This window comes from Danio rerio, chromosome 7 (genome assembly GCF_049306965.1).
Source record: "Danio rerio strain Tuebingen ecotype United States chromosome 7, GRCz12tu, whole genome shotgun sequence".
Taxonomy (NCBI): domain Eukaryota; kingdom Metazoa; phylum Chordata; class Actinopteri; order Cypriniformes; family Danionidae; genus Danio; species Danio rerio.
The window spans coordinates 52,761,525-52,788,354 of NC_133182.1; the positions used below are offsets into that span (position 1 = coordinate 52,761,525).

The following is a 26,830-nucleotide window of genomic DNA, read 5'->3' on the forward strand; positions in this document are numbered from 1 at the left end:
CTATAAATAGCCTCAGTTTTCAGTTAACTTTATCTTCGTTTGGAAGAAACCCCCCTCCTCCCCTACTCTCTTCCTTTACCTCTGATTGGGCGGCACGGCGGCCCAGTGGTTAGCACTGTGAGCCCCACAGCAAGAACACTGCCAGCCCTGGTTCCACAGGACCGATGGGTGTTTCTGTGAGGAGTTTGTATGTTCTCCCCGTGTCCGCGTGGGTTTTCCCCAGGTGTCCGGTTTCCTCCCACCATCCAAAGACACCCTAGTAGCAAAGAATTCTGGCCCAGATTTGGCAAAAAGCTGGCACAGCAGGCATTCATCCGGCACTGGCATACAGCATGTGGGCCAAACATGGCCCGGGTTTGGCAGAGGTGGCACCGTTTTTAAGGTGGCACACAAGATTTGGGCCAGATGTAAAACATAGTATTTGGCCTAGATTTAAAAATTTGATAAGTGGGCCATGTGAGTTTGGCCAGTCTTGACCCACATTTAAAATACACTAAAATAATTTTTGAGTACAGAAAAAAAAATCTACCAATCAGGTCACTTTGAGAAAAAGCGTGCCCTTAGTGTGCCTAAAGCGCATCACTCCATGGGTTTATCAATTTCATTGCAATCGTGACACACCAACCTATCTGGCCCAGTTCAGGCCCAGTTATGAGTTATTAACTTGGCTGAGACTTGGCCCAGATATGGTCTGTGTTTGGCCCTTGTCTGGAGGCCAGATTTGGTCCACTCATGTACCGTAACTCACTGCGGCATGTGGGCCAAGCAAAACCTGATTGTGTGGGCCAGAGCTGGGCCAGAGAAATTTTGCTATGTGGCATTTAACATACATAACAATCAAGCTTTGTCTAACCCCTTGTGTTCCCTTAGCTACCGCAGCAGGGGAGTTCTGAGATCCACCGAGCTCTGGCTCCCCTCTCGCTCTGCCAACGGGAGGAAGCCCCGGGCTCGAGGAGCCCTTGAGCTTGGGGCTCTCTCCCGGGACAGCATGCCAAACAAGCTTTTATAAATCATCAAGTGTGAACTCTTGAAACTGTTGTCTATGAATGTGTCAGGAATTTCCAAATCAACCAACTTAACTCCGCTCCTTCAGCGCCCCTCACAGAGTTTTATCCATGCTGGCATTTCTCCTCTTGGGTTTTTGGTTTTGAAAAGGGAAAAAACTCCACAGCCCTGTCCAAACTTTAAGAATACCAGGGATTAGATTTGCACAATCTATATGCACAACGCTTTGGCTTGTTTTCCCCACGCTTGTCAGAGCTCCTGCGCATAGCTACGGTTGCTAAGCCACGATTGGTAAGTGGCGGTTTTTGGGTGTGGCTTAGCGAAGGGTCAATTGGGTAAGTGTATGAGTGTGAATGAGAGTTTATGGGTGTTTTCCAGTGATGGGTTGCAGCTGGAAGGGCATTCGCTGTGTAAAACATATTCTGGATAAGTTGGCAGTTCATATGGTGACCCCTGATAATTAAAGGGACTAAGCCAAAGGAAACAGAAGTTAAGATTAGGCATGGGCTGGTCTAAGATTATGATGGGATGATAACCTTGGATAAAAATATCATGGTTTCACGGTAGCCTATTGTTATAACTGCTCTAAAATATATTCTTTTTGAAAATCTGTGTAAAAAACAAAAACTTTTTTCCATTTTGAACTCAATTTATTTTATTTTGAGAAACATCTAAAATATTTTGGAACAGTAGCTAAATAAATTACTGACTTCTGCTGTCTTTATTACTTACTAAAAGAGATTTCTTCACAGTTTTAAACGCCATCTTTGGATATCTTTTCATTTAGATATACTGTTGTTCTAAAAAGCTACAAAAACAACATAAATAATAAAAAAGTGCACATACCATAGGAACGGTATAGCAGAACATTTTGTTAGTTAAGATTGTCTTTAAAAAAAGGGCAGGAGACCGACAGAAACATAGTTTAAAGAATAAAACCTGCTCCTGACCTGGTTAGGTTCACAGAATAATTTACTATGGTAACTGACTCTGAGCTAAAGTTACCTCTCTTTCAGAAACAGGCTTAACTTTCCCTGCTTTCTCCAGTTTGACAAATCTGCCATTTTGAAACTCCTTTCTGAAACAGCGCCCCATTCTTGCCCTTTGTGTTTGATCTCTGCTTTGCTTTCTTGTTTTGATATCTTGCCGCCTGTACTGACCGTTTGCCTATTCATTGACCATGACATTGGATTTGCCTGCATACATCTGTTTGCTCCTGATTGTGACCGTTGCTTGCCTGACTTTTCGAATAAACCTGTGTTTGGATCCGCTCCTCCCTTCTCAGCGTCCCATAACATTACAATTGTTACATTGGCAATAACTATACATACACTATAAAAACTTTAAATATGACAGAAATTAAAAGTCTGAATACTTTTATTTGACAGGTTTCATACATGTACTCATTGTGAGCATTCAGATTAAACATTTACACCACTATATGAAATACTGGAAAATCTCATTCTTGTTTTTTTTTCATTTACTGTCTGAATTCATTTTAAAATTCTAAATGCTCAATTATTAAAATGTACTGGGCTCTGAAATCATACATCTGTCTTTTTTTTGTCTTAAAGCAGTAAAAAACAAAAGCAAATTGCTCACTTTGTGACAGCCAATCTTCACAAATGTACATATACTGTATATATTTTTATTTTAGAAAAGAACTAAAAGCAACATATGTTAAGTGGAGAAACACTGTTAAACCTTTCCCTATATTACATGTACTTAATTGTACTGTACATCTTTCTATCAAAGGGGTGAAATTAATAAACAATAATCTAACCAATGCAACAGAAACAGAAAAATTGTACATGTATACTCAGGGCTACCATTGAGAGACTGAAAGCGTAGTGATCATAGTGGTTAAGCGTAAACCCGTCTCTCTAAGAGACTGGCTAATTCAAATCTTTAACACTTTCAATGCACAAAGTAAATTAGACATTTAAAATAAAAAGGAAATGACACTTGACTATAACAATATACACTTTTTTGGTCATGCAATGAATTGTGGTATGAAATACGTACCTTAAAATGAGGAAAGGATGATCTGTAAGGTATTAATATTCTCACTATTTATGCTTGGTGGATGTTTGAGAGTTTCTCAAACCTGAAAATGATATCAACTTATCTCAGTGAACAAACTACCTGTGAACTAGATGGATTTAGATCAGTGGCATATGATCATGTGATAGAAGTGTAACTTTTTTACTTTAACTTCAGTGCAATTCATATACATAAATATATATCCTATATTTATGAATATCCTATATATATATATATAGGATATGTATATGTAAGATATTTATGGGGTTTTACTAATTCAAGTGACAGCCATGAGGCACAATCTCGCTCATTCAAGGAATAGTTAGCTCAAAATGAAAATGTACTCATTATTTACTCACTCTCAAGTGATTTGTTTCTTCTGCTGAACACAAAACATGATACTCCAACACAATCTCATGGCAAATCGTAACTTTTTGATTTGGTGGCTATTTCGTATCAATTTGTATGGTCTCATTCATATAATTTAGAAGAATTTGTTGGGTGCCACACCTTCTTTTTAAAATTGTACATTTTCGCACGACTGAACTCATATGAATTTGTATAAATTAGCCACTAAACTGACAAAAAGTTAAATAGTTACGTTTCCTCATGAGATGAGGCTGGATATTCAAATGCGTATCTCATAACTTTTTGATTTAAAAAAATTTGTCGGGTGCCACGTGTCCTTTTTAAAATCGTACATTTTTAAATGACTGAACTCGTGTGAATTTGTACGAATTAGTCTCTAAACTGACAAAACGTAAAATAATTTCACTTGTGAGATGAGGCTGGATATTTTAAAAGCATGTCGTGACTTTTTGATTTAGTGGCTAACTCGTATAAATTCGTAGGATCGCATTCGTACAATTTAATAGGATTTGTTGGGTGCCATGTCTCCTTTTTTCAAAATTGTTCATTTTCAAACAACTGAACTTGTATTTATTTGTACGAATTAGTCTCTAGACTGACGAAATAGAAAATAGTTACGTTTATTTTTCTGTGTTGGTCATGTGGAGAGCATGAGACTTGTGTGACGCTCCAGGGACAGACAAGTCCTCGCTGAGGCCCAGCTTCCAGCCTCCAGTACTTAGACTGCAGCTCTGCACAAGACGTTTGGCCAATGGAGAAATGGAACCCATCTGATCTTGGTTCTCTCGAGGTTTTTTTTCTTCACTTTCGCCAATTATATATATATTTTTTCCTCGCCACTGTCGCCACTGGCTTGCATGATTCGGGATCTGTAGAGCTGCGAATCGATGGATTTGCTCTTCAGTGTTTGGACTCTCAGTAGTGGTTATTAAACCACACTGAACTGAGCTAAACTGAACTGAACTTAAACTTTAAAAACTGAACTACACTGTTCAATTTACTAAATTCTTTTATGTGAAGCTTCTTTGACACAATCTACATTGTAAATGCGCTATACAAATAAAGGTGAAATGAATTGAATTACTTGTGAGATGAGGCTGGATATTCCAACGCGTTTGTCAGAACTTTTTGATTTAGTGGCTAATTTGTATGAATTTTTACCATCTTATTCGTACAATTTAGTAGAATTTGTTGGGTGCCACGCCTCCTTTTTAAAAACTTCAATCTCATTCGTACAGTTTAGTACTGTTTGTTCATCCCTCAATAAGCTGGTTAAGTTTAGCGGTGGTGTTTGGTGCCACGCCTGCTTTGAAAAATCATACTAAATTGACAAAACGTAGAATAGTTACGTTTCCTTATAAGATCAGTTTAGAGTGAAGCAGCCATTGACATCCATAGTGAAAACAAAAAAATATATAATATGAAAGTCAATAGCTGTTTTTTCGCAAAAATGTTTTGTATCTCTTGCTTTGTATTCAACAGAAGAAAGGTTTGAAACAAGAGGAGGATGAGTAAATGATCAAGAAATCAAGAAGTACACCATAAACAAGAAGATCTGCGTAACATTAATGTGAAGGAAGCACCAATACAGACTACTGAAGCCAAAAGATTATAAAGGAAATGCAGAAGAACGGGTTAATAAAGACAGCATTTCATCTCTACACAGTAAAAGTGGCGTAGATGTATTATTGTGTGCCATCCACTGGAATTCTGGGATTCTTTCTCTGAGGTAGCCGTGAATATGACCAACAACTTAAAGAAAAAGCTTGAACGTACAAACGCGACATCATATTTTTCAACATAGCACCACTGTTGTCGATTATCTCCACTTCTTTTCGTCCCATCCTCGATATTTTCCATGTGTTCACCTTAGCCCTCATAATCCCCACTGATGTGCATTAAGGGCATGAACTCCAATCAGTTGATGTTTCTTTCTTACTTTCTCCTCCCCTCTTTCTCTTCTTCTAATAGTTTAATTCTCCTGCAGTGCATCTACACAAGCTACAAGATCTTCATGCAGACTTGACAGCGACTGAGACGCGAGCGGAACTGATCTCCTTTGAGCGTCTCTTGTGTGGGACCCTGGACGAACTGTTCATTCACATCCACTGTGGTCAGCCAGAAACTGTACTTATTGGCAAAATAGTGGCAGGTGCCGCGGGCGCCGTTGCACTCAATGAAGGGAGTCGCGCGAAAATCCTCCAGACAAGAGCCGGGAGACATGAGTGACTGACCGCCTCCTTCTCCACCTGCACCTGTGTGCTGAACCACACACAAAACACAAAGTTTTACTCACACAGTTTGATATTTTTAAGATACCAGGAAGTAAAATAATTAAGAAACACTCCACTTTTTTAAACTTGTTTTACAGCTTCACTACAGTTAAGCACTTTTAACCATTTTTAAATCCATTCAGCCGATGTCTGGGTCTGGCAGGTGCACTTTTAGCTTAGCTTAGCATTGATCATTAAATTGGATTAGACCATTAGCATCTCGGTAAAACGTCAGTAAAAAGTTCAAGACACCCTCAAGTACTTTTTTTGAGATTTGAACAGATTTGTGTGTGTTGAGCATCAGTAAAGACGATGTTAACACCTTTCAACTTTAATTGTGGAGAAAACTGGATAATTTTGAGCTTTTGTCAGCTAATTTCATTTTCTGGGTTTAAAATCATTATTGGGCAGGATTAAAATCTGTGATGTACTGCTGAACATGTCGGTTTCTCATTATTATTCATAGCAGAGTTTTCTTATTTTATGAGAAGACCCTGCTTCTAAATTACTCATGAGAGCATGTGCTTTCCGAAGGCAAGGCAGACCTGCTGTGCTCTGAGACCCAATGACTTGGTGAGACCATGTCCACGCATGGCACGAGTTGTATGTATTTGTTTCCATGATTCACAAGGTTTGTTGCATGTTTTTCCCTGTGATGCTCTAGGGCCGATACAGCAAAGCTGTTGGCTTGCAGCAAGCATTTTTGTTGAGAGAGCTGTACGAGAATTGGAGATCGGTGGACTTTGTCTTTTATCACTGAAGTTCGTTACCATTCAGATATATCCGTGCTGCTGTGTTCACCTATGTTTAAAATCCTCCAGATTACAGGCAGGGTTAATGGTTGAAATAGACACAAAATACTAGTCAATGGCTGTTTTCCCCCAACAAGTGTTGGGTGAGTAAATGATGACATTATTTTAATTTTTGGGTGAACTATGCTTTTAATGTTTTAAAACTTTAGTTACAGGTAACACATTTTTTTTAATTTGATGGATTTAATCTGCAGCTGGACGGGCATCTGTCGCATTAAACATTTACCAGAGTATTTTGTGGTTCATTCAACTGTGGCAACCCCTGAAAAAACAGTGACTAAGCAAGAAGAACATGAGTGAGTGAGCTGTTGTTTTAGTCAAGTGTAATACCCACATTTACAATAAATGTCTTTATGTCATTGAGTACGTTTACATGAACACCAACAATCTCATAACCAATAATGCAGGAAATGTTCCTGAATGAAAGTGAAAGTGCCAAACTGCAGTTAAAGTTGACAAAAATTGAAACACCTGAAATTACATGAAACTCCAGAGGAAACGTTTGTAGCATGGTGACGCAATGACGTTAATCAATCTATGCACTTTAACATGTAAAACGGCAGCATGAAAGGAACATTCAAAAGCAACTCATGTAAACACCTTGATCATATTGTCTTAATTAGATTAAGGCAAAATAATTTGACTACTGATGTCCATGTTGTTTATCACAATATTTTAAATTTAGGAACATCAAAATATGAATATTAAATTAAACTATTAAATTAATAAAGGATATTACTTCATGCCTATTGTGTTAATTGATAAAGTACACAAAAGTCATACAATCAAAAGTTAATCCGCAGTGATGTCTGGCTTTGCATGTTTGTTCAGGTATACAGTAAATGAATTTTACCATGAGGAAGGAGTAACCGATCCACAGACTTCTCCAGCCCTGAGGGCATGTTGGTATGGTCAGATCTTGGCTATGGACAGCGATTGGTTGAGATGGAACTTCACACACTGAGCAGCGGCTAATGTATGGGGAAATCTCCTGATTTGCCACAGGCATCATGGGAATAGCCGCTGTGGTGGACAGCCAATAGGACTTGTCATTGCGGCTTGCATAGTAGCAAATTTCATTGGCGGTGCAGTAGAGGAAGGGGATTGTGCTGAAATGAGGCAGGCAGGAGCCGGGCAATCCTGTGGAAATGAGAACAATCTTTCACAGCGCCATCTTGAGGAGAAACTTACTCATCTGCATATTCATGTTAAACTGTATTTATAATCAACTGATTCAATGATAAGTTGAATCAGCCTCTACTCAATAGAATTAGGAAAACTCAATTAAACTCATAAAACACATACAATCTCAATATCACACATTAAAGCTAGTCTTTTATACGATCTTAGTGTAAGCTACAGTTTGTGGACTTGCTTATTCCAAGCCTAATGTCTCACCCAGGTCCTGGTTGTGCGCTTTCTCTTGTCCCTCCACATAGAGCAAACTGTACCCCTCCCAGAGCCTGGTCATTCCCTCAGGACACATGGGCACCCGTGTGGATTGACTGTGCTTCACCAAAGTATAACCAATGCCAGTGCTGCGCGTCGGTGGAGCAGGAATACCTGGCAACCCTGGTTTACCACGAGGTCCTGTGGGGGACATAGCAAAGTTTAAAATTTTAAAGTAAAAAATTTAGAGCAGAAGTTACAGAAAAGGCAAGAGAAGAAGGGGGAAAGATATAAACCAGAATGTTTTAGTGAAATTTACAATTACCTTAAGTAAAATCAAGTATCAAACGTAAAATGTCTACCTGATATGGCTAAGGAATTTACTTTTCAATGTACACAATATTTATTGCAAAAACTACTCTTAGGATTACTAGATACAATTTAATATTAAGATATTTTTTTTCTTGAAGTAACACACTGGATGATACTGCAGTTCTCATCCAGTTTTGCCTAAAGATTTAAATATTGCATGGGATGAAAAATCAATATCCAACACTATATAAATTATCAACAGAAATATATTGGTTTTAATGACCTGAAATGCATTATTAAACCATAATTTATATGAGTCTGTGCTAAATAAAAATATTAATTTCCTAAAGATTTGTTCGATTAGACACAGTCTTTTAAACATTTTATTCGTTTTTCTCGTTAATCTGTTGATCATGAACCATCTTTTCCAAAGTATTGCTTCCAAACATTTACAGCTGCAATCTGTACCTTGGAGTCCTGTGGGTCCTTGGATTCCAGAAGGACCAGGATCACCAGTAAATCCAGGAGATCCAGCTAATCCAACTGGACCAAGTCTACCCACTTGGCCTCTGAATCCTTTGGGGCCTACAATAATTTCAAAGCAATCAAAAGTGGAGTTGGAATGGTTAATTGATCAGACTTTCATATCATATTACTTTCTATTTTTCTTCAATAGTTCTCACCTGGGTTGCCTGGACTGCCTGGCAGACCTGGTATTCCTGGCTGACCAGCAAATCCATCAAGCCCTGGTTGGCCTGGATCCCCAGATGGCATTCTGGCTGTTATGTTACTTGCGAACACAAAACCTGGATTTCCAACAGGACCAGAAGTACCTGAGAAGACAATAGGCAGAAGTCAATGTATCATGACTGTCCAGGAATTGAATTATTCTTGTTTAGATTTTTGATTTGAATTCATAAACTACTGACCCTTTAGACCTCTGGGTCCACTTCTGCCATAATCCCCCGGTTCTCCAGGAGACCCTGGTCGTCCAGGCACACCACTGAAGCCAGGCTCACCTCTTTGTCCTTTAAATATAGAGAGAGAAACATGTTTAATCACTTTTTGACAAACTACAACATAGAAAAAGGGTTAAAGAGAAAACATGTCAAAATGTCAATGGGAATACCTTTGAAACCAGGATTGCCTTGTAATCCAGGGGCTCCAAAACCACCTGGCTCACCACGTGGTCCTATTATTCCTGGACGACCAGGAAACCCAGGGTCTCCTCTGTCTCCCTGGACAGTTCCAGGGCCTGGTGGACCAGGGAGTCCAGGAGGACCAAAGGGACCTACAGTGCAAAAGATCCAGTTTCCATTAAATCACTGCATCACCACAATGATAGGCAACTAACACGGCAAGAGAATAGAAGTAAAAAAAAAAAAAGCAAGTTTTAATTAAACGACAGCGGTAGATAATGTAGTTGAAAGCCCCACTTGAGTAAAAGAACAGATATCTTACTAGAAAATGACTTTGTTACAGTTATTGTCCATGGTTTGTTCCTTTCCTTTCATTAATTGACAAATGTCTTTTAGGAAAGTGCATCTGAGTAAAAGTTTAGAATTTACTGAAGAAATTAAATCAAGTAAAAGTGAAAGTTGCCAGAAAGATCAAAATGCAAGTAAATTATAGATACTAGCAAAAATACTATTGTAAATATTGTAACAAAGTATTATTAGCTTGTCACATTGCCACCATGGTGAAATAAGATTTAGATCTCGAGATCAAGCATATTGTAGTTTTAGGTAAATAGAAGTAAACCCCAAGAAATAATTAGTTCAACCTTAGAAAAACAACAAAAGTGATGACAGCAGTGAAGACAGAGATGTCTCGTACCTTCTCGTCCATCTAATCCTGGAAGTCCAGGGTCTCCGAGAGGACCTGGGATATTAGAAAGACTAGGTTGACCAGGGGGGCCTGGATTTCCAGGGTAGCCTCTTAAACCACGAGCACCTATATGCAAATTAAAAAAGAAACAGGGACTATTAACCAATGACTGCTTATGAATGCCCATTTGCTTGTTAGAATGCAGCTCAAAGGCCTTGCAGAAAATAATATAAAGAGTGCAAAGCCCTTGATTAGCTGGATTTAATTATTATAACTAGAAGTGGCTCTGACACTTTGAAATAACATGTCATGTTTTTGTTTCTCCAAATGTCTTTGATTTTCCCACAACACTGCAAAAATGCATACATGTTTTCCGCAGCAGATGCCCTTCAAGCTGCAACCCATCTCTGGGAAACATCCATACACACTCATTCACACTCATACACTACGGACAATTTAGCCTACCCAATTCACCTGTACCGCATGTCTTTGAACTGTGGGGGAAACCAGAGCACCGGAGGAAACCCTCGCGAACGCAGGGAGAACATGCAAACTCCACACAGAAACGTCAACTGACCCAGCCGAAGCTCGAACCAGCGAGCTTCTTGCTGTGAGGCGACAGCACTACTTACTGTGCCACTGGATCGCCCCATGCACTAATGTATACAAGTTAAAAAGTTCCATATATATATATTGGATTCATAAAAGTATATGTGTGTGTGTCTATATATATATATATATATATATATATATATATATATATATATATATATATATATATATATATATATATATGTATATATATATATATATATATTGTTACGTTTCACATATGTTTTGTAGTATTTTTGTTGTTTTCTGCTTTGCGCTCTTCTCTCTTCTCTCTTTCTATCTCTTGTTGTGGTCCTATCCTGTTTCAGGTGTGCTACCATTGGTCGGTTGAGCTGTCATTCACCTTCGTCACTACACCGCGCAGTATAAAACCGGTGCGCTTGCGCTGTTCTGGAGGAGCGCTTGGCCTGCCAATCTCCTCACTTGTGTCGGCCGGACTGTTTGTTTGATTGATCCGCTTGATTTGTTTGCGAGTGCTATTTTCTAGTTTTCTCCCTGTTTATCCTGATTTATCAGTTAAACTTGTGCTGCTCTTGTTAATGTTTAGTGAGATTTTGAACGATCTTTATGAGAAGATCTTGTTTTGCTAATGGCTAACAGTGTGTACTTTACGAGAATTCTAGCATTTCGAGCAGCTTAGTAAAATTTTGTATTAGTTAGTTTTTGGAGGCGTTGCCACATGTGTACTTATGTTTGGGAGTTAAGAAGTTTAGTTAAGCTACGTGCTGAAGATTACGGTTTTGTTTCTACATTTTTCTTTGTTCAGTCAGTTTAGTGGGTTGGGGTTTAGTTAGTTCGTTTTGTTATATTTATTTCTTTGTTTTGGCAACACTCTTATTTTTCTTTATTTAATTCAATTATTTCAAATTACATTAATCTTTCATCTTACATTCATTGTTTGGCATTATCCATTAATAAATACTTATTTTTTGTTTCACTTATCAAGCGTATGCGTCTTCTCCTCATTCACCCAGCATCAATAGACTCACTGATTGTTACGTATCATCCCTTTAATTATTTAACATCATAAACACGTAACAATATATATATATATATAAATATATATATATATATATATATATATATATATATATATATATATATATATATATATATATATATATATATATATATATTAGCGCTGTCAAAATTAACGCGTTAACGCATGCGATTAATTTTAAATAATTAACGTGTTAAAAAAAATTACCGCAATTAACGCAGTTGCAGGTTTTTTTTACTTCTTGTTGTGGTGGACGTGTGTTCAACATGCAATAAATGTGGATAAGACCAAGGAAGCACTTTCCAGTATAAAACAATTAGTTGCATCACAGGTTATCCAGAGTTTCATGCAATTTCGTGTGTTTCATTTTTAACTTTCGACTTCTGTTGTAAGTTGATACCGCATGGCGAACAGAAAGAAAATCCTCCACATTTCGTGACTCGGTGTTCCTTTAAGGTAAGGTTCCTTTTAAGGCTACACGGTTGAATTTTAATAAGAATATTATCTTAATCATATTAAAATCGGGAGTATTGGTGTCTTACGTAAATGTATTCAGTACGTCTGGTGAAGTCGCGAGCTGTCAAAGACAGGGCATTACTCTGCCTTTCAGCATGAGCCCTCCAAGTTTAGCGTGTTTCCTCATTAAACGCAACGAAAGCGTCTGCTTCGCGTTGTTGTGTCAGAATCCTTGTGAAATACAGTAATACTTTAGGACGCTTAGTTTAAGCAAATTTGATAAACGTGATCATGCGTGTTGAATCTGAGGGGAGTCGCTCCAGTATAGAAGGCCGTTGGGGCCAAAACGTCTGCAGCGCGTTGTGTGTGTGTCTGTCTGTGTGTGTGTCTGTGTCAGGCCCGTTGAGGGATGTCAGGGGTGGAGTGAGCGACGTTTCTGAGTAGGGGCGAGAAGGGTGTGCAATGTATTTAACGACCACACAAGAAATTATCATTCATTTGCGGGCATTTGGGAGTCTCTGTGCATTTGCGGGATACTCCTAGTCTTAGCAACTGGATGAATGTAAAGGAGGATTAAGCAAAATTGTTTCTACTCTATAACTAATGTTCTCAACTCACAGCAATAAAACTTTACAATGAGTGCAACAGTTTGTATTCTATAGTTTATTATTATAATTTTTCATTTTCCATATCTGCAATTCCTGTATTTTGGCATTTTTTTTGCAGTCCACTTAGAATCCAACATGGAAATCAATGTTTTCTTTATTGGCATTGATTGTTTTGAAATTTAAATGTCATTTACATGCCTGTGTTTTAATTTCTGTAATAAATATGGCTGTCAAGCCAGGATCTTGATGGTTTATTGTGGGTTGTTGTTATATATGTTATATATATATATATATATATATATATATATATATATATATATATATATATATATATATATATATATATATATATATATATATATATATATATATTTGTTGTTTATTGTTATATATGTTGTTTACATGAAGAAATCTGTGTTACAAGTTAAACAAAAATTCTATTAAACAATTATATTTTGAATTTAAATAGTTTTTGTCTTGCGTTTACATTAATTTTACATTTAAATAGCCAAAATTACAAGTTTCAGTATTTTAAATGCGATTAATCGTGATTAATTTTTCTTAAAAGGTGCGATTAATTAGTTAATTTTTTTAAATCGATTGACAGCACTAATATATATGTATTATATATATATATATATATAAACAAATCACATGAATATTATAAGTAATTATACAATTAATATATGAGATTCATACATAAAAAAGGATCTGATGATCTTAATTTGCATGTATAGTAGGTTGTGTATGAGGATTCTCACCAGTGTCTCCTCTGACCCCTTTTTCTCCGGGGCGGCCAGGTACTCCAGGTTGTGATGTTCCTCTCTCTCCTTTTTGTCCGTTTACACCAGGCGGCCCAACCCGACCACCTTCAATCACACCTAAGGACATATTCATGAATTAAAGAAAAGTCATTAAAATATTTGTTCAGGTTTAAGGCTTAATATGTTGAAATTTATAATGAAAATGTTTTACCTGGAACTCCAGGTGGCCCTCTCGATCCTGGAAGCCCATTGAGTCCATCTAAACCAGGTGAACCCGGAAAACCTAAAGATAAAGTGAAACATTTCAGAAATGTTATCAGAAATATTTCAAGATGGTTTTCTGCTGGATTATATACGCAAATGGTTAAACTGGAGAAAAATTGCAATAATTGCAAGTTGCAATATTATACATTAAATTTGTCCTTAACTAACCTTTATCTCCTGGTAAGCCTGGACCTCCAGGACGGCCTGGATCTCCATCACGCCCCCTCAGTCCTGGATAACCAGGGAGACCCCTAGGGCCTGGGGGGCCTGATGAACCTACAAACAAACACATCAAAGAAAACTGACAAAGTGACAACAAGGGAAAAAAAAAAAACAGTATATAATGTAAAAAATTAGATCACTGAAACAGAATCATACCAACAAATCCTGGTATTCCTGGGTCCCCAGGGAAGCCTTTCTGGCCTTGATATCCCAAGACACCTGGAAATCCTGAATCACCTGGTTCACCAGGACGTCCTGGACCACCTAGTTGTCAAAGGTAAAAGACAAAAATATATTCATAAATTAGGTTTGTAATGTAAAATACCTAATAACAAACAAAAAAGAAGTGTTGATAAAAAAAAAAACTTTATTCATATCAACAATGTCTTTCTTACCTGGGAATCCAGAATTTCCTATATTTCCCTTCGGTCCAGTGGGTCCAGATGATGCATATGAGTCACCTTTCTCACCTAAAGTCAGTTTTTAAGGACACTGGTTATTAGGGGTGTCAAAATTAATTGTTTCTTCCGTGCACCGCGATGCAGATGCAGACAATTCGGTATTGGTTTAGTAATAATCATAACCGGTTATTATGTACTGACGTCATTTACCTCATATGGAGGTGAGCGTGGGTATTTACAACACGTCTGGCGCCAACTACTTAAAAATGCAGAAACTGTGCACAATTTCACTGCATATGTGTGTTTTCTGGACAGTCTTTCACTGACACTTCCAGCAGAAGCCCCTATTTCTCTGCGGTTAAGGGAATGAAAGTGAACTCCATTTCTCTCTCTCTCTCTCTCTCCTCTCTCTCTCTCTTTCTCTCTCTCTCTCTCTCTCTCTCTCAGTGGCCCATTTCACCTGCTGGTGTGACTTTTTCTCTCTGCTTCTGGCGTGACTTTTCCTCCACTCTCTTTTCCTCTCGACTGTATGCTTTGCTGAGGCTATACCTGTGCATTGTCGCGGGACCCGACCAGATTTCATGCAGCGCGGGAATAAATTTCCGAATAAAGTGTGAGAGCGGTCAGTAACTCTGGTGTAATTTTAACAGGAGTGGGCGGCCCCACACAATATCGCTCCCAAGCGAGCGAGCAAGCAAGCAAGCGTGCATTTCGTGTGTGTGTGTGTGTGCGTGTATTTGTTTGGTGCTGTCTATGTTTGTGTATGTGTGTGAATGAGAAACAGTGTGGTGCTGTGTGTATGTGTGTGTGTGTTTATAGCGACAGCTTGTTAAAGCCTCCCCCTAAAGTACAACACTGTGTATGGAAAGCATCGTTTATGTACCGCGATGCACCGCGATATCGAATTGAACCAAATCGATGGCATGATAATCCGTACCGAACCGTGAGACCAGTTATAGCTGCCTTTAGCCTTCTATTGAAATCTTTTGCCATACAGTTGAGGTCAGAAATAAACACAGATTTACAGAAATCTCACCTTTGGCACCAGGTGGTCCTTGAGCACCCGGGAACCCAGGAACCCCAGGGACACCATTATCACCCTACAGATAAGAACAACATAAAATATAAAAATACAACAAACAAGATCCATGTGCTAACTTCACACTCGGTCAAGAACTTGTCCAGATTACATATCAATCAAACAAATAATAATAATAACAACAAATATTTAGATATTTAAAGGAAATTAAAGGTTTCTAACATTATTTCTATGACAATCAGGCATATCGTATACAAAATGTTATTATTTCTAAACAGTGTCCCTATATACATAGCACGTAAGTACAAATTATGACAACTAGATTGAACCTGATGATGATACCAGTATCAGATGTGATGAATCCATAGTATACTGTGCTGTGTCTGAATACAGAATGCTTACCTTCACACCTGAAAAGCCAGGGAAGCCCATAACTCCAGGAAAGCCTTTGGGTCCAGGGAAGCCAGATGAACCAGGAACACCTGGGATTCCAGGCTGGCCAGGTAAACCCTTTGCCTGGTCTGCAAAGCCAGGTGGTCCTGGAAATCCTGGACGTCCAGGAGGCCCTGGAAAACCTTTATCACCTGTTCAAAAAGAGATGTGTTTTCTTTAAGTACAGAGAGTAATGCTTATCTTAAATGTGAAGCCAAGCAAATATCCCATACTTTCATCACAAAGTGAAATGATGTACAGGTTTGTCATTTACAATACCACATAAATTAATTCAATGATTCTACTAGAAGCCCAAAGTTTACTTTGGCCACTATGTTTTGAGACCAACTCACCCCTTACCTGATTACTGGCACATTATGTGCACTCCATTTACCATAAACCCATACCTGGCATTTATGGCACCTTCACCTTTGTTATCTATTACACGTTAAATTAAGCAGTTCACACACACATGCACATCTTGGTGTTGGTGAAGTCTCCACGGGCATAATGTATTAATAATGTATGTACCCCTAAACTCACTCACTGGAACATGCAAAATCCGAATATCAAAACACCTTCTTAAGTATGAATTTAAAGCATTTTAAATTACAAAGACACCAGTCATGTCCTCATAAACCACCGTAATAGAGTACAACAATGTTACACCAATATCATTGCACAAAAAATGCCCTTGCAAACTACCAGAACCAGTACACACAAAATCACTTTTTTTGTCTTGTTTTGCCTTGTCAATTATCTTTTTTGATATATTTTCTTGTCTGTTTTTCCTTATTTGTATCTTTGATATCTGCCGCAACCCATTGCTTCTTACTGACTTTGACTGCCCTGCTTTCACTAGTACTTTTAGTAGTGTTTTGACCCTACCAGTTTAACCATGGCTTTTACCAATAAATGGATCCCAACTGCTCAGATTACTTTATTACAAAGGGTTTCATCAAATGCAGATCAAGCAGCTACAGTATCTGAAACCCACACGCACTCAAATAGCTACTAAACTAAATCTTCAGCAAAGAGGCCTGTTGATCGAGGAATACGTCCATTAATTCTGATGAGTTGTCATATCAGCTACATGGATACATGGATGTCTCAGTAAGGACATTTTTCATTATGGAATCACTGAGCATATAAAGCAATGTTGATCGCACCCTGCATTTTATGGACTTAGCGCTGTTGCTAATTTGCTCCTCTTTTACTATAGGAATTGTGGATGACAATGTAGGTTCCTGCTCTTATTATGTCTGCCACTCTAGAGACACATTTTTATAAGGCAGCCACACAGTTAGATTAAAGAACACTATAGCAGAGTCTCATCCCATCATGTGTTGAACTCATCTATCTGTGGCTGAGTATACTTTGACAATTGCATGGACATGGCATTGAAAGAGCTTGAGCCAAAGGCAGAAAACCAACTTTATTGAGCCTTAATTACTTAATTATCATGTTCAAAGATTAGCCATACACATTTTATTGCTAATAATTGAGGTGAATTTTTCATTACTAAAAATGAGTTCTATTTATGGGCGTCACGGTGGCGCAGTTAGTAGCACAATCGCCTCACAGCAAGTAAAAAGATCTTCCACTTTCACATGCAGAGCAGCAGAGGCTGGGTCAGTTGGCATTTTTGTGTGGAGTTTGCATGTTCTCCTCGTGTCAACGAGGGTTTACTCAGGGTGCTCCGGTTTCCCCCACAAGTCAAATAACATGCGGTACAGGTGAATTGGGTAAGCCAAATACCGTAGTGTATGTGTGTGACTTTGAATGAGTGTGTATGGATGTTTCTTTGTGATAGGTTGCAGCTAAAAGAGCATCCTCTGTGTAAAACATATTCTAGATAAGTTGGCGGTTCATTCCGCTGTGGCGACCCTAGATTAATAAAGGGACTAAGCCGATTTTTTTTATTTTATTTTTATGAATGAATAAGTTCTAATTATAAAGCAAATGAAGTCTAATTAGACAGTTTGGTCATTTCTCGTACCTCTTTGTCCTGTGAAACCAGGCCCTCCAACAATTCCTGGTTCACCTGGTTCACCCTTTACAAGCCGTTCCACTGGAATTGGTGGAGTTGATGGTCCTGGAGGACCAGGTTCACCACGATCCCCTTTAAGATTCACACATACTTTAATTAAAACAGTACATGAATTCTGAATTCTATTTCTGCAGTGAACTCTGAATTAAATTTACAAAACATATGTGCCATCTGGTTTCTTCTCGAAATACTGAAAACTTAGATCATTACAAATGACAAATCATTGATAGCCAGGTGTCTTTCAAATGTCATCACAATACCTCTGGGTCCTCTTGGCCCATCTCTGCCAATTAAGCCATCCTGTCCACGGAAACCAGGCAAACCTTTAATACCTGGACCTCCTGGAATTCCAGGAGAACCAGGTAATCCTTGGAACCCCAACAACCCAAGAGATCCTTTCTCCCCTTGAACACAGACCAAAAAAGAAGTAAATACAAACAAGCAAAATTAGCAATTTTTGGAGCCCCAGACAGGTTGATTTTATGTCTGTATTCACACCTTTTATTCCTGGTCTTCCAGGTATGCCGTCACGTTCCGTAAAACCTGTGGGTCCAGGAGGTCCCCTAAATCCCTGCGAACCTGGGATGCCAGGTATTCCTTGTATACCTTTTATTCCACCAGGTCCTGGAGGCCCTGGATCTCCTCTCATGCCTTTTAGCCCCGGGAAACCTGTGGAGTAAAAATTTGTTACAACACTATAGGCACTTGGCTTGAAGATTGGCTCAGATTGTAATATTTCATATTTTATTTAATAATGTAGCTGAACTGTACAGTGCATGTAAACACTCTTACCCATTGAGTCTCGATAGACAATATTCTTTTAACAACAAGTAAATTGTAAAAAACAAAAACAAAAAACAAAACAAGCATAAGCTAATGGATGCAGTGACTGTTTACATGGACATCAGTAATCAAATTGTTTCCATTAATCTGAATAAGACAATAATATTATTAAGGTGTTTACATGAGTGGATTTTTGATTGAACTGAATTGCCTCTGGTGAATTGTTCCTTTCATGATCCTGTTTTACATTTTATAGCACATAATTGGGTTAATGTCATTGCGTGACCACACTATCCAAATCTCCTTCAGATTTCATGTAATTTCAGTTGTTTCATTTTTGATTGTTGACTTTAACTGCAGTTTTTGCATTTTCACCTTTATTCAGGAACATTTTATGCATGCCCCCCGTGAAAAACGAGATATTGGATGTGATTATGAACTGCTGAAAGAGTGTTGTTTCAATGGAATTTAAATTTGTATGGAAAAAACCTCTGCATTTTGTGATGCAGGTGTCTGTGGTCCATTGCTGACTCATTGGGTGCAGAAACTAGTGTTAAACAGCCGTGTGTGTGTGTGTTTGTGTTTGTGTGTGTAGACTATCCTGTCGCAAAATGCAGTGAAAATCCTACATGACAGTAGTAGTTTGATTGCAGTGTTTACATGTCTGTACTGCACTTCAATAACGTGACTAAAATTAGCATTCTCCACATTTCTTAATCCCATTTCTGTTCAGTTCAAGTATGACTTAAGTTCGACTGAGGTAATCAAAAAAAATCTCAGTTTACATGAAAGACTCTTAATCAGACTTTGTCGATCATGTTAAAATCTGATTATTGATGTCCATTCAAGCATACTCAGTGTTGTACAATAACACATTAGAAAGGATGAACAGAATAGCAGCTAATTCTAGACTGAAACACTAGTAGCTTGTATATGAAATATTACTTTTAACTAAAGACGATGTTTCATCAGTAGATGGTTAAAGGCACACAAGCACAACATGGTTACAGTGGCATGATAAGTTCTGAGGCTACATTGTTAGATGGTGTTGCTCAAACTATGTCAACCTGAAAGTTAGTAATTAAATGCATCTTTTAAGGTGTGAGTGTACCAGGTGATGCCAAGTTTATTGTACTCAAACACACGAAAAAGATGTACAGACAGTTTAAATACGAAAGACTATAGAAAAACTATATTTACCATACAGTGCTCAGCATAATTGAATACACCCCATTTCAAAAATAAATATTTGTATCCATTTCTCAGGGAATAAATAATGTATTTTGGTGCATTTAAACAAAACAGATTTATTTAATGGATATATTTATTAAAATATTATTTTAGTCACCAAACATATTTAGAGATTGAAAGATAATACAATTTACTTCAAGCTAAATTTAGTAAAAGAATTACAATATAAAAAATGTCAACAATTTTTTTTATGTGTATTTAATATTTTTCTATAACCTATACATTTACGTGTATTATTATTTGGACCGTTATCATAAGTTATTTTGTTAGGTAAGCCCCATATTTGGCTCCAGTACTGACTAATCTAATGTATATGCACAAATATAATACTGTAGAGCTTCCTATTAAAAAAATAATTTAAAAGAGAGATTTGTGAGGGGTGTACTCATATATGCTGAGCACTGTATAGTCCGTTGCATATTTGCAGACCCAAATGTAACTGAAATCAGATTTTTTTTCTTCAAACATTCATATCTGTCTATTGTAGAGGTGTCTTTGGTTGCCTCACGATTAAATTATGAATCAAAGAGTGATGAAAAAATAACAAATATGTAAATAAAATCAGCACAACGAATACAGTAAGAAAGCAAAAAAAAAATAAATCAATTTATAATTTTTTATTGCTGCACAAAGACTTCTTTTTGGTGTAAAATTAGTTATTTTGGGGACATTTAGGACATCCTTTGTCATGTGATAAGTATCTTGAGTCAAATTCATTGTTTTTTTTTTTATTGACATATTTACAACCTGTTATTAACTCGGCTGGACAACTAAAACAATATTTTTTTCAGTTCCATTTTCTAGAAAGTTAAGATCTTTTGGCTTTGTATCAAGAGCATTCAATGGAGAAATAGTTTAGAAACTAAATAACTAAATGTGAAAAATAACCACTCCAAATTCAATTGGTTTAGTTTAGGGCAAGTTAGGGCTGCACAATGTTGGAAAAATTCTGATATTGTGATATTTTATTTTTCTTCGATAAATACTGCGATATGAATACTGTTTTACAAAAGGGTTTTCTGGGGAGACCAACAGTATTCAGCTATATAAATTGCAAAATCACAACAGAAAAAAATGCTTTTCTTTGTTTTGTCTCATTTCCAGTCCAAATATCCAAAAATTCTTAGAGCACGTAGAAATATGGTTTTGTTTTCACCGTCACAATTAAGAGATTTTTCTTAAGACAAGCTAAAATATCTGCCAGTGGGGTAAGTAACATAATCTGTTTTTCGCTTTGATATTTGATATTTGGACTATAAACAAGTCAGAAATTCTATGTAAGACATTTTTATGCATAAATCATATAAATTCCATACAAATTCAGTGGTTAAATACAATTCTGTAGGTCCTGCTCAACTAATACAACATTGTATATTTTTGCGATATGACTATTCCAGATGCGCATTTTGCGATATAGATGCTAAAACTATATATTGTGCAGTCCTAACAAAATTTATATAGTTAAGATCGGTGAGTGATTTTAATCCCATTTTCTTTTGTTGACTTAGGGCCAATCCCAATTCTATTTTTGTACCCCTACCCTTTCCCCTTCGCCTTTAAAACCAAGTGTAAAGAGGAAGGGCTTCAAAATGTACCCCTAAGAATTTGGGACAGCACTACAGCACCTGCACACATCATCATATGTCATCGCAATCTCATGCTTCATATGAGATCGGACGATCGCGACTGCTGTAGTTATTCCAGTTGCGTTATTTTTTGCTAAATATTTTCAGGAAATCACTGAAGGCATATATTATGTTATTATAGCGATCTAATGTGACAATAAGATTGTAACTGTACTGTGTATTTACACAGTGGCAGTAAACACACAAAAACAACATTAACATCATAGCAGACAGTGTAAACAGCTCATTCCCTGCCACTAGACATGACACGAATGTCATGGAGTGTCAGAAAATTGTGGAACTGTTGTACTGGAGTTATGATTATGGATTATAGATAGCGAAATTTATCGGTTTTTATTTTAGCGTTTTATTCACATGGTTATGAATATATTAAAACATGTGCTAATTTGTTGTAAAAATTCATACCAATAACAAAAAATACTAATTTGTGGATCTTCTTACTTCCAGATTCACCAATACTGCCCTTGTGGCTGGTGTATTCTGGGAAATGTTCTGACCCCTTGGTTTCAAGTGTTGTCCTGAAAAATCTTCATTCAAAGGGGTATTCATCCCTTCCCCCTTAGCCCTATGCCTTCAAGCTAAAGAGAGATTGGGACACCCCTACCCTTTGATGTGAACGTGCAAAACGAGGGGCAGGGGGAAGGGCTAAGGTAGAATTGGGATTGGGCCTTGCATTAATAACAAACAAAGATTAGTTATTAAATTAAACCTAAAGCACCCCTACCTTCCCTTTCCCTTTGCTCCTGTTTCAACCGTTGCCTGGTTGACCATTTTTAATAAACTGGTTTCACTATTGTGTGGTTGTGGTCAGTCCCATTCATATGCTTGCACTTGATTTCGTGGTTTTAATAAATAAATCTTATTTAATTTATTTAATTACATTGCAAGCACATTATTTCAAAAAGATTGTATTCAACATGTCTAATCTATTGATTTGATATTGTAGCCTACAGATTCTTTAAACTGTAGATTCATTCACCCATGAATAAAAATCAAAAAATCAAAATGTAAAATAGATTTAAAAATAGATTTTCAAAGGAGACAGAAATCTCGTAGGTTTGACGGAATTTTTATATTTCAATTTTAGGACAAAAAAACTTTCTTGCATGCTTCCTGCACACTGCTTTAATTGGGAGGACAGGAAACACAAGAAAAGACAAGCAGATGAAGAGGTAGCATAGCCGGATGGTGAATTTTGTGTTAGAAGAATATTAACACTCTACGCAGGGCATCAGCGAGGACAATATTTCTCACCTTGGCAGCCTAGTGAAGTGACCCAACACCAAAAATAGAGGAGAGTGACACCACAAATGGAAGAATGGGAGGGTGGAAATGATGGTGATGGAAAAGAGAAGGAGGGGAGGATGACCATAAAGAAAAGAATAATGAAAACAGATATCTTTTGTGAAGACACTCAGTAAACACAGACTGACAAAGACTGATGAGAAGAGAAACAGCCAAAAGTGAAATGTTTTATTGCATGTCAAATCTACAGTAGTTCACACAATGTCCACATGTACACTTTTTAACCAAACCAACGCTGCTCTGGCTAACAATGGTCTATAAGACTTTAGAAAAAGTATGATAGCGTAGAACTGGCAAACATTATAATGTGAACAGTTACTAGCAACATGGTACAGGTTACTGTAGTACAGTGTTTCTCAATTCCGGTCCCGCAAGAAACAGGATTGAGAAATGCTGCCTTAGTAAATGGATCTGATCAGAATTTCTTGGATAAATATTGAGTTTTATCATTTGATAATTACCAAAATTGATGTTTTATGAGTATGAGAAAGAACGTGTTTACCTGGAGGCCCATCAAAGCCTTTAGCTCCAGGTGGCCCTCTGGGACCAGGTATTCCCCCTTGAGGAAGTTCGCCTGGTGGACCTATGGGACCTACTGGACCAGGTAATCCATTCACACCTCGCTCACCCTTTATGCCAGGAAATCCATTGCGTCCATCAACACCTATGATGGAACCCATTAGAGCAAAGACTTAAAATCTAGCGTGATTGCCATGTTCAACATGACTCTTGCTAATAATTGATGATCATAACATAGGTGTTAATACCCTTATAAGAAAATTAACAAACTTACCAGGATTCCCTGGAAAGCCAGGAACCCCAGGTTGACCCTTGTCACCAGGCTCTCCTGGTCTCCCCTGACGACCTAGATCACCAGGAGTGGCCCCAAGTACCGCACCGGGTTCTCCCTTTGGTCCTGGTGAACCTGGAAACCCATCTCGTCCTGGAGAACCTTGTAAGCCAATATTTGTTGTTCCTGGTAAACCTGCATCTCCTCTGGGACCAGGGAAACCTAAACATATGTACAAATACAACTCAATGTACAGCTTTAAATTAGTTGTAAGAATTAAAGCAAGTTGGCCATTTATGAGGTGTAAAGGCCATTTTACTTTGAGCATGATTAATTGTAGTGCATTTTGATGTCTGAGAACAGAATGTTGACATGTCACAGCAACTATAAAGGTAATTTTGATGGTTTGTTTGAGTATTAGTAGACTGTCTGCTAAGTATCTGTTGATATGCTCCTTCAACAGACATTTAACTGACTATAAGAAACTTTGCAAGTCAACTTACACTAACCCCTACCCCAACCTAACAGTCTGCTTATAATCTAATGATAATTAGTTGGCATGTAGATGCAAAGTAACTTAAATTCAACAAATAGACCATCAAAATAAAGTGTGACCACTATAAAACCTTTAAAAAGAAAAGGAAAACACTTAATTTATTGAAAGCATTTTTCATGTACAGTAATCAACTGTAATTCTCCAGCACCTGCTTTCAGATGAAGCAGCTTTTTGTGATTTTATTGTAAGCACATGATTTAATGGGTTTGATTCTGAAGATCCTGCGAATTCTGCGATTTTGCGAATTGGCAGTTGTTTGCATCACTTCTGAATGATCCATGATTCTGTCTTGTAAGGCTGGGCATACACTGCAATTTTAGTCCAATGTTGACTCCGATTCTGACTCGTGCAACTTTTCTATGAATTGGGTAGATATTCAGCTTTGTCTTGGATTGTTGAATCAGAGCTATGAACTGATTAAATCTCAGTGTTTGTGCCTTTACTGTCCTGTGCAAAAACAGAAACACACACACACACACACTTCCGGCTTCACAGTGGTGCAGTATTCAATGTTATATTTCAGAATGCATATTCTGTTTTGCACTTTGTTGATATTCTGTTCATATATTTGCACTATACTGATTAGAAAAAAGAAAATATTTTAGTTTAGTTTTTCAAATTTCTTCCTTTCCACCCTAGTTTCACATTCCTTCCCATTAAGTGGTGTAAACACACTTTATACTCAAAGGTAAAAGAAAATGCCACATTTAAGAACACTAATTTGCATAAACCTCAGTTGAGAGTCTGAAATAAATCCTTCTGTGAGATGATTTTGATTTTCTAGGTCTCTTCTTTTGCGATGTATTTGCAGTTTTCATTTGAGAGTTCCCACTGACCTTCGGAGGAGATTTACAACTGATCACAGAGCTGTGTTTCCTTGAAATGAAGTGCATGAAGGTTGTAGCTTTGGCTAAATCGTGATTTCGATTTCGCGTTGAAGTATCGTGCAGTCCTACTTGATGGTAAGTTTAATCATTTATTCATATCATAAGATTGATATATATATAGATTGTGATTCTGGTTAAGTACCAAACTTGTAAACGTGCTATAAATGATCAATTCATGTTCAATGTGAGTGCAGTTTGTCTGCAATTTGCCTCAATTTTATTGTGCTCAGTGTGATAGGGCTGTTAGATTTGCGGTTATATGATGCACCTATTGGTGTTTGAGGATGTAATCCTACCTTGGGGTCCTGGTCGACCCCCAGAGCCTGGTTCTCCTCTTTCACCCTTTGAACCATCAAAACCTGGCCGGCCATTCAATCCTGCAGAACCAACCCGACCCTTTGGCCCTAATATTTGCATAAAAGTGCAATATTATAATTGAAATGCCACATTTGATAAATTTAATATGCAGTACTTTCAAACATTCAGTTACCTGGCACTCCAGGACGTCCAGGGAATCCTTTATCTCCTTGTATACCAGGAAGCCTACAGGGTAGTGGTGTTCCTGTTGACATTCATATTAATTTCAGTAACATATAAAAACAGATGCTGATGGCCCATTCCACAAGCGTATGCTAAAACTAATTCTAATAAATTCTATAATGTTTTCTGCTTTGAAAAACAAAAACTAAAGATGAGTGTTTGTGTTAATTGTTAGTTAAACTTGTTAAAAGAATTAGGTTTAGTGAGTGTAGAAAAAGGAAAGGTGAAAAGGGATTATATGCTGGACCCTAAATAACACAAAGGGTCACTTTTTTCATGGTGGTTGGAAAAATACCACTGAAAAATGACACTTATTACTAATAGAGGCCTTTTCAGCAATATTGTTCAAAAGCAGCAATTTCAGTCTCTTATATACAGTTGAAGTCAGAATTATTAGCCCCCCCCCCTGAATTATAAACCCCACTGTTTCCCCAAATTTATGTTTAACGGAGAGCAGATTTTTTTTCAACACATTTCTAAACATAATAGTTTTAGTAACTCATTTCTAATAACCGATTTATTTTATCATTGCCATGATGACAGCACATAATACTTGACTAGATATTTTTCAAGCTAATTCTATACAGCTTAAAGTGACATTTAAAGGCTTAACTATGTTTAGTAGGTTAACTAGGCAGGCAAGGGTAATTAGGCAAGTTATTGTATAACGATGGTTTGTTCTGTAGACTATCGAAAATAAAAACAGCATAAAAGGGCTAAAAATTTTGACCTTAAAATGGTTCTTAAAAAATAAAAACTGCCTTTATTCTAGCCAAAATAAAACAAATAAGACTTTCTCCAGAAGAAAAATATTATCAGACATACTGTGAAAATGTCATAATTTGGGAAATTTAAAAAAAAATTCAAAGGGCGGGCTAGTAATTCTGACTTCAACTGTACATTGAATGGATACAAAATCCAGTGTGAATTTGTAATTTAAGCTTTCAGATAAATATGTTTTATTTAATACTTTTTCTGTCTACTTTTGGGGTCAAAAGGGCATCAATTTGTGGATGTCAAATAGACGTCAAGGTATTGACATCAAAACGATTAGCATTTTTGATGTATTTAATTTGACATGTTTTTTAATGTTGTTTTGACATCAAGATCCCCGCTAAGTTATCAAGACTTTACCTTAGGAAATATTGGAAGGAAATTAGGTAATTGTTAAGAAGAGATGGGGTTTATGAATCC

At 37.3% G+C, this 26,830-nt stretch overlaps 1 protein-coding gene across 6 annotated transcripts in view; it reads right to left on the reverse strand.

The window, feature by feature from the left end:
- Nucleotides 1-2,364: 2,364 nt before the first annotated feature.
- The window catches only part of col4a6 (collagen, type IV, alpha 6), a 182,218-nt gene continuing 157,752 nt past the window's right edge, over nucleotides 2,365-26,830 (reverse strand). For all 6 annotated transcript variants that reach the window (XM_073907321.1, XM_068222723.1, XM_073907322.1 and 3 more), the window contains 22 exons: nucleotides 25,587-25,658; nucleotides 25,393-25,500; nucleotides 23,657-23,875; nucleotides 23,366-23,527; nucleotides 18,377-18,547; nucleotides 18,139-18,282; nucleotides 17,828-17,950; nucleotides 15,799-15,980; nucleotides 15,394-15,457; nucleotides 14,352-14,426; nucleotides 14,113-14,220; nucleotides 13,903-14,010; nucleotides 13,682-13,753; nucleotides 13,468-13,587; nucleotides 10,040-10,156; nucleotides 9,333-9,494; nucleotides 9,133-9,231; nucleotides 8,887-9,036; nucleotides 8,672-8,788; nucleotides 7,901-8,092; nucleotides 7,356-7,642; nucleotides 2,365-5,679 (listed from right to left, as the gene is read on the reverse strand). In XM_073907321.1, coding sequence (XP_073763422.1) covers nucleotides 5,419-5,679; nucleotides 7,356-7,642; nucleotides 7,901-8,092; nucleotides 8,672-8,788; nucleotides 8,887-9,036; nucleotides 9,133-9,231; nucleotides 9,333-9,494; nucleotides 10,040-10,156; nucleotides 13,468-13,587; nucleotides 13,682-13,753; nucleotides 13,903-14,010; nucleotides 14,113-14,220; nucleotides 14,352-14,426; nucleotides 15,394-15,457; nucleotides 15,799-15,980; nucleotides 17,828-17,950; nucleotides 18,139-18,282; nucleotides 18,377-18,547; nucleotides 23,366-23,527; nucleotides 23,657-23,875; nucleotides 25,393-25,500; nucleotides 25,587-25,658 — 3,113 coding nt within the window. In that variant the 3' untranslated portion in view covers nucleotides 2,365-5,418. The remainder of the gene's footprint in view (nucleotides 5,680-7,355; nucleotides 7,643-7,900; nucleotides 8,093-8,671; nucleotides 8,789-8,886; nucleotides 9,037-9,132; nucleotides 9,232-9,332; nucleotides 9,495-10,039; nucleotides 10,157-13,467; nucleotides 13,588-13,681; nucleotides 13,754-13,902; nucleotides 14,011-14,112; nucleotides 14,221-14,351; nucleotides 14,427-15,393; nucleotides 15,458-15,798; nucleotides 15,981-17,827; nucleotides 17,951-18,138; nucleotides 18,283-18,376; nucleotides 18,548-23,365; nucleotides 23,528-23,656; nucleotides 23,876-25,392; nucleotides 25,501-25,586; nucleotides 25,659-26,830) is intronic.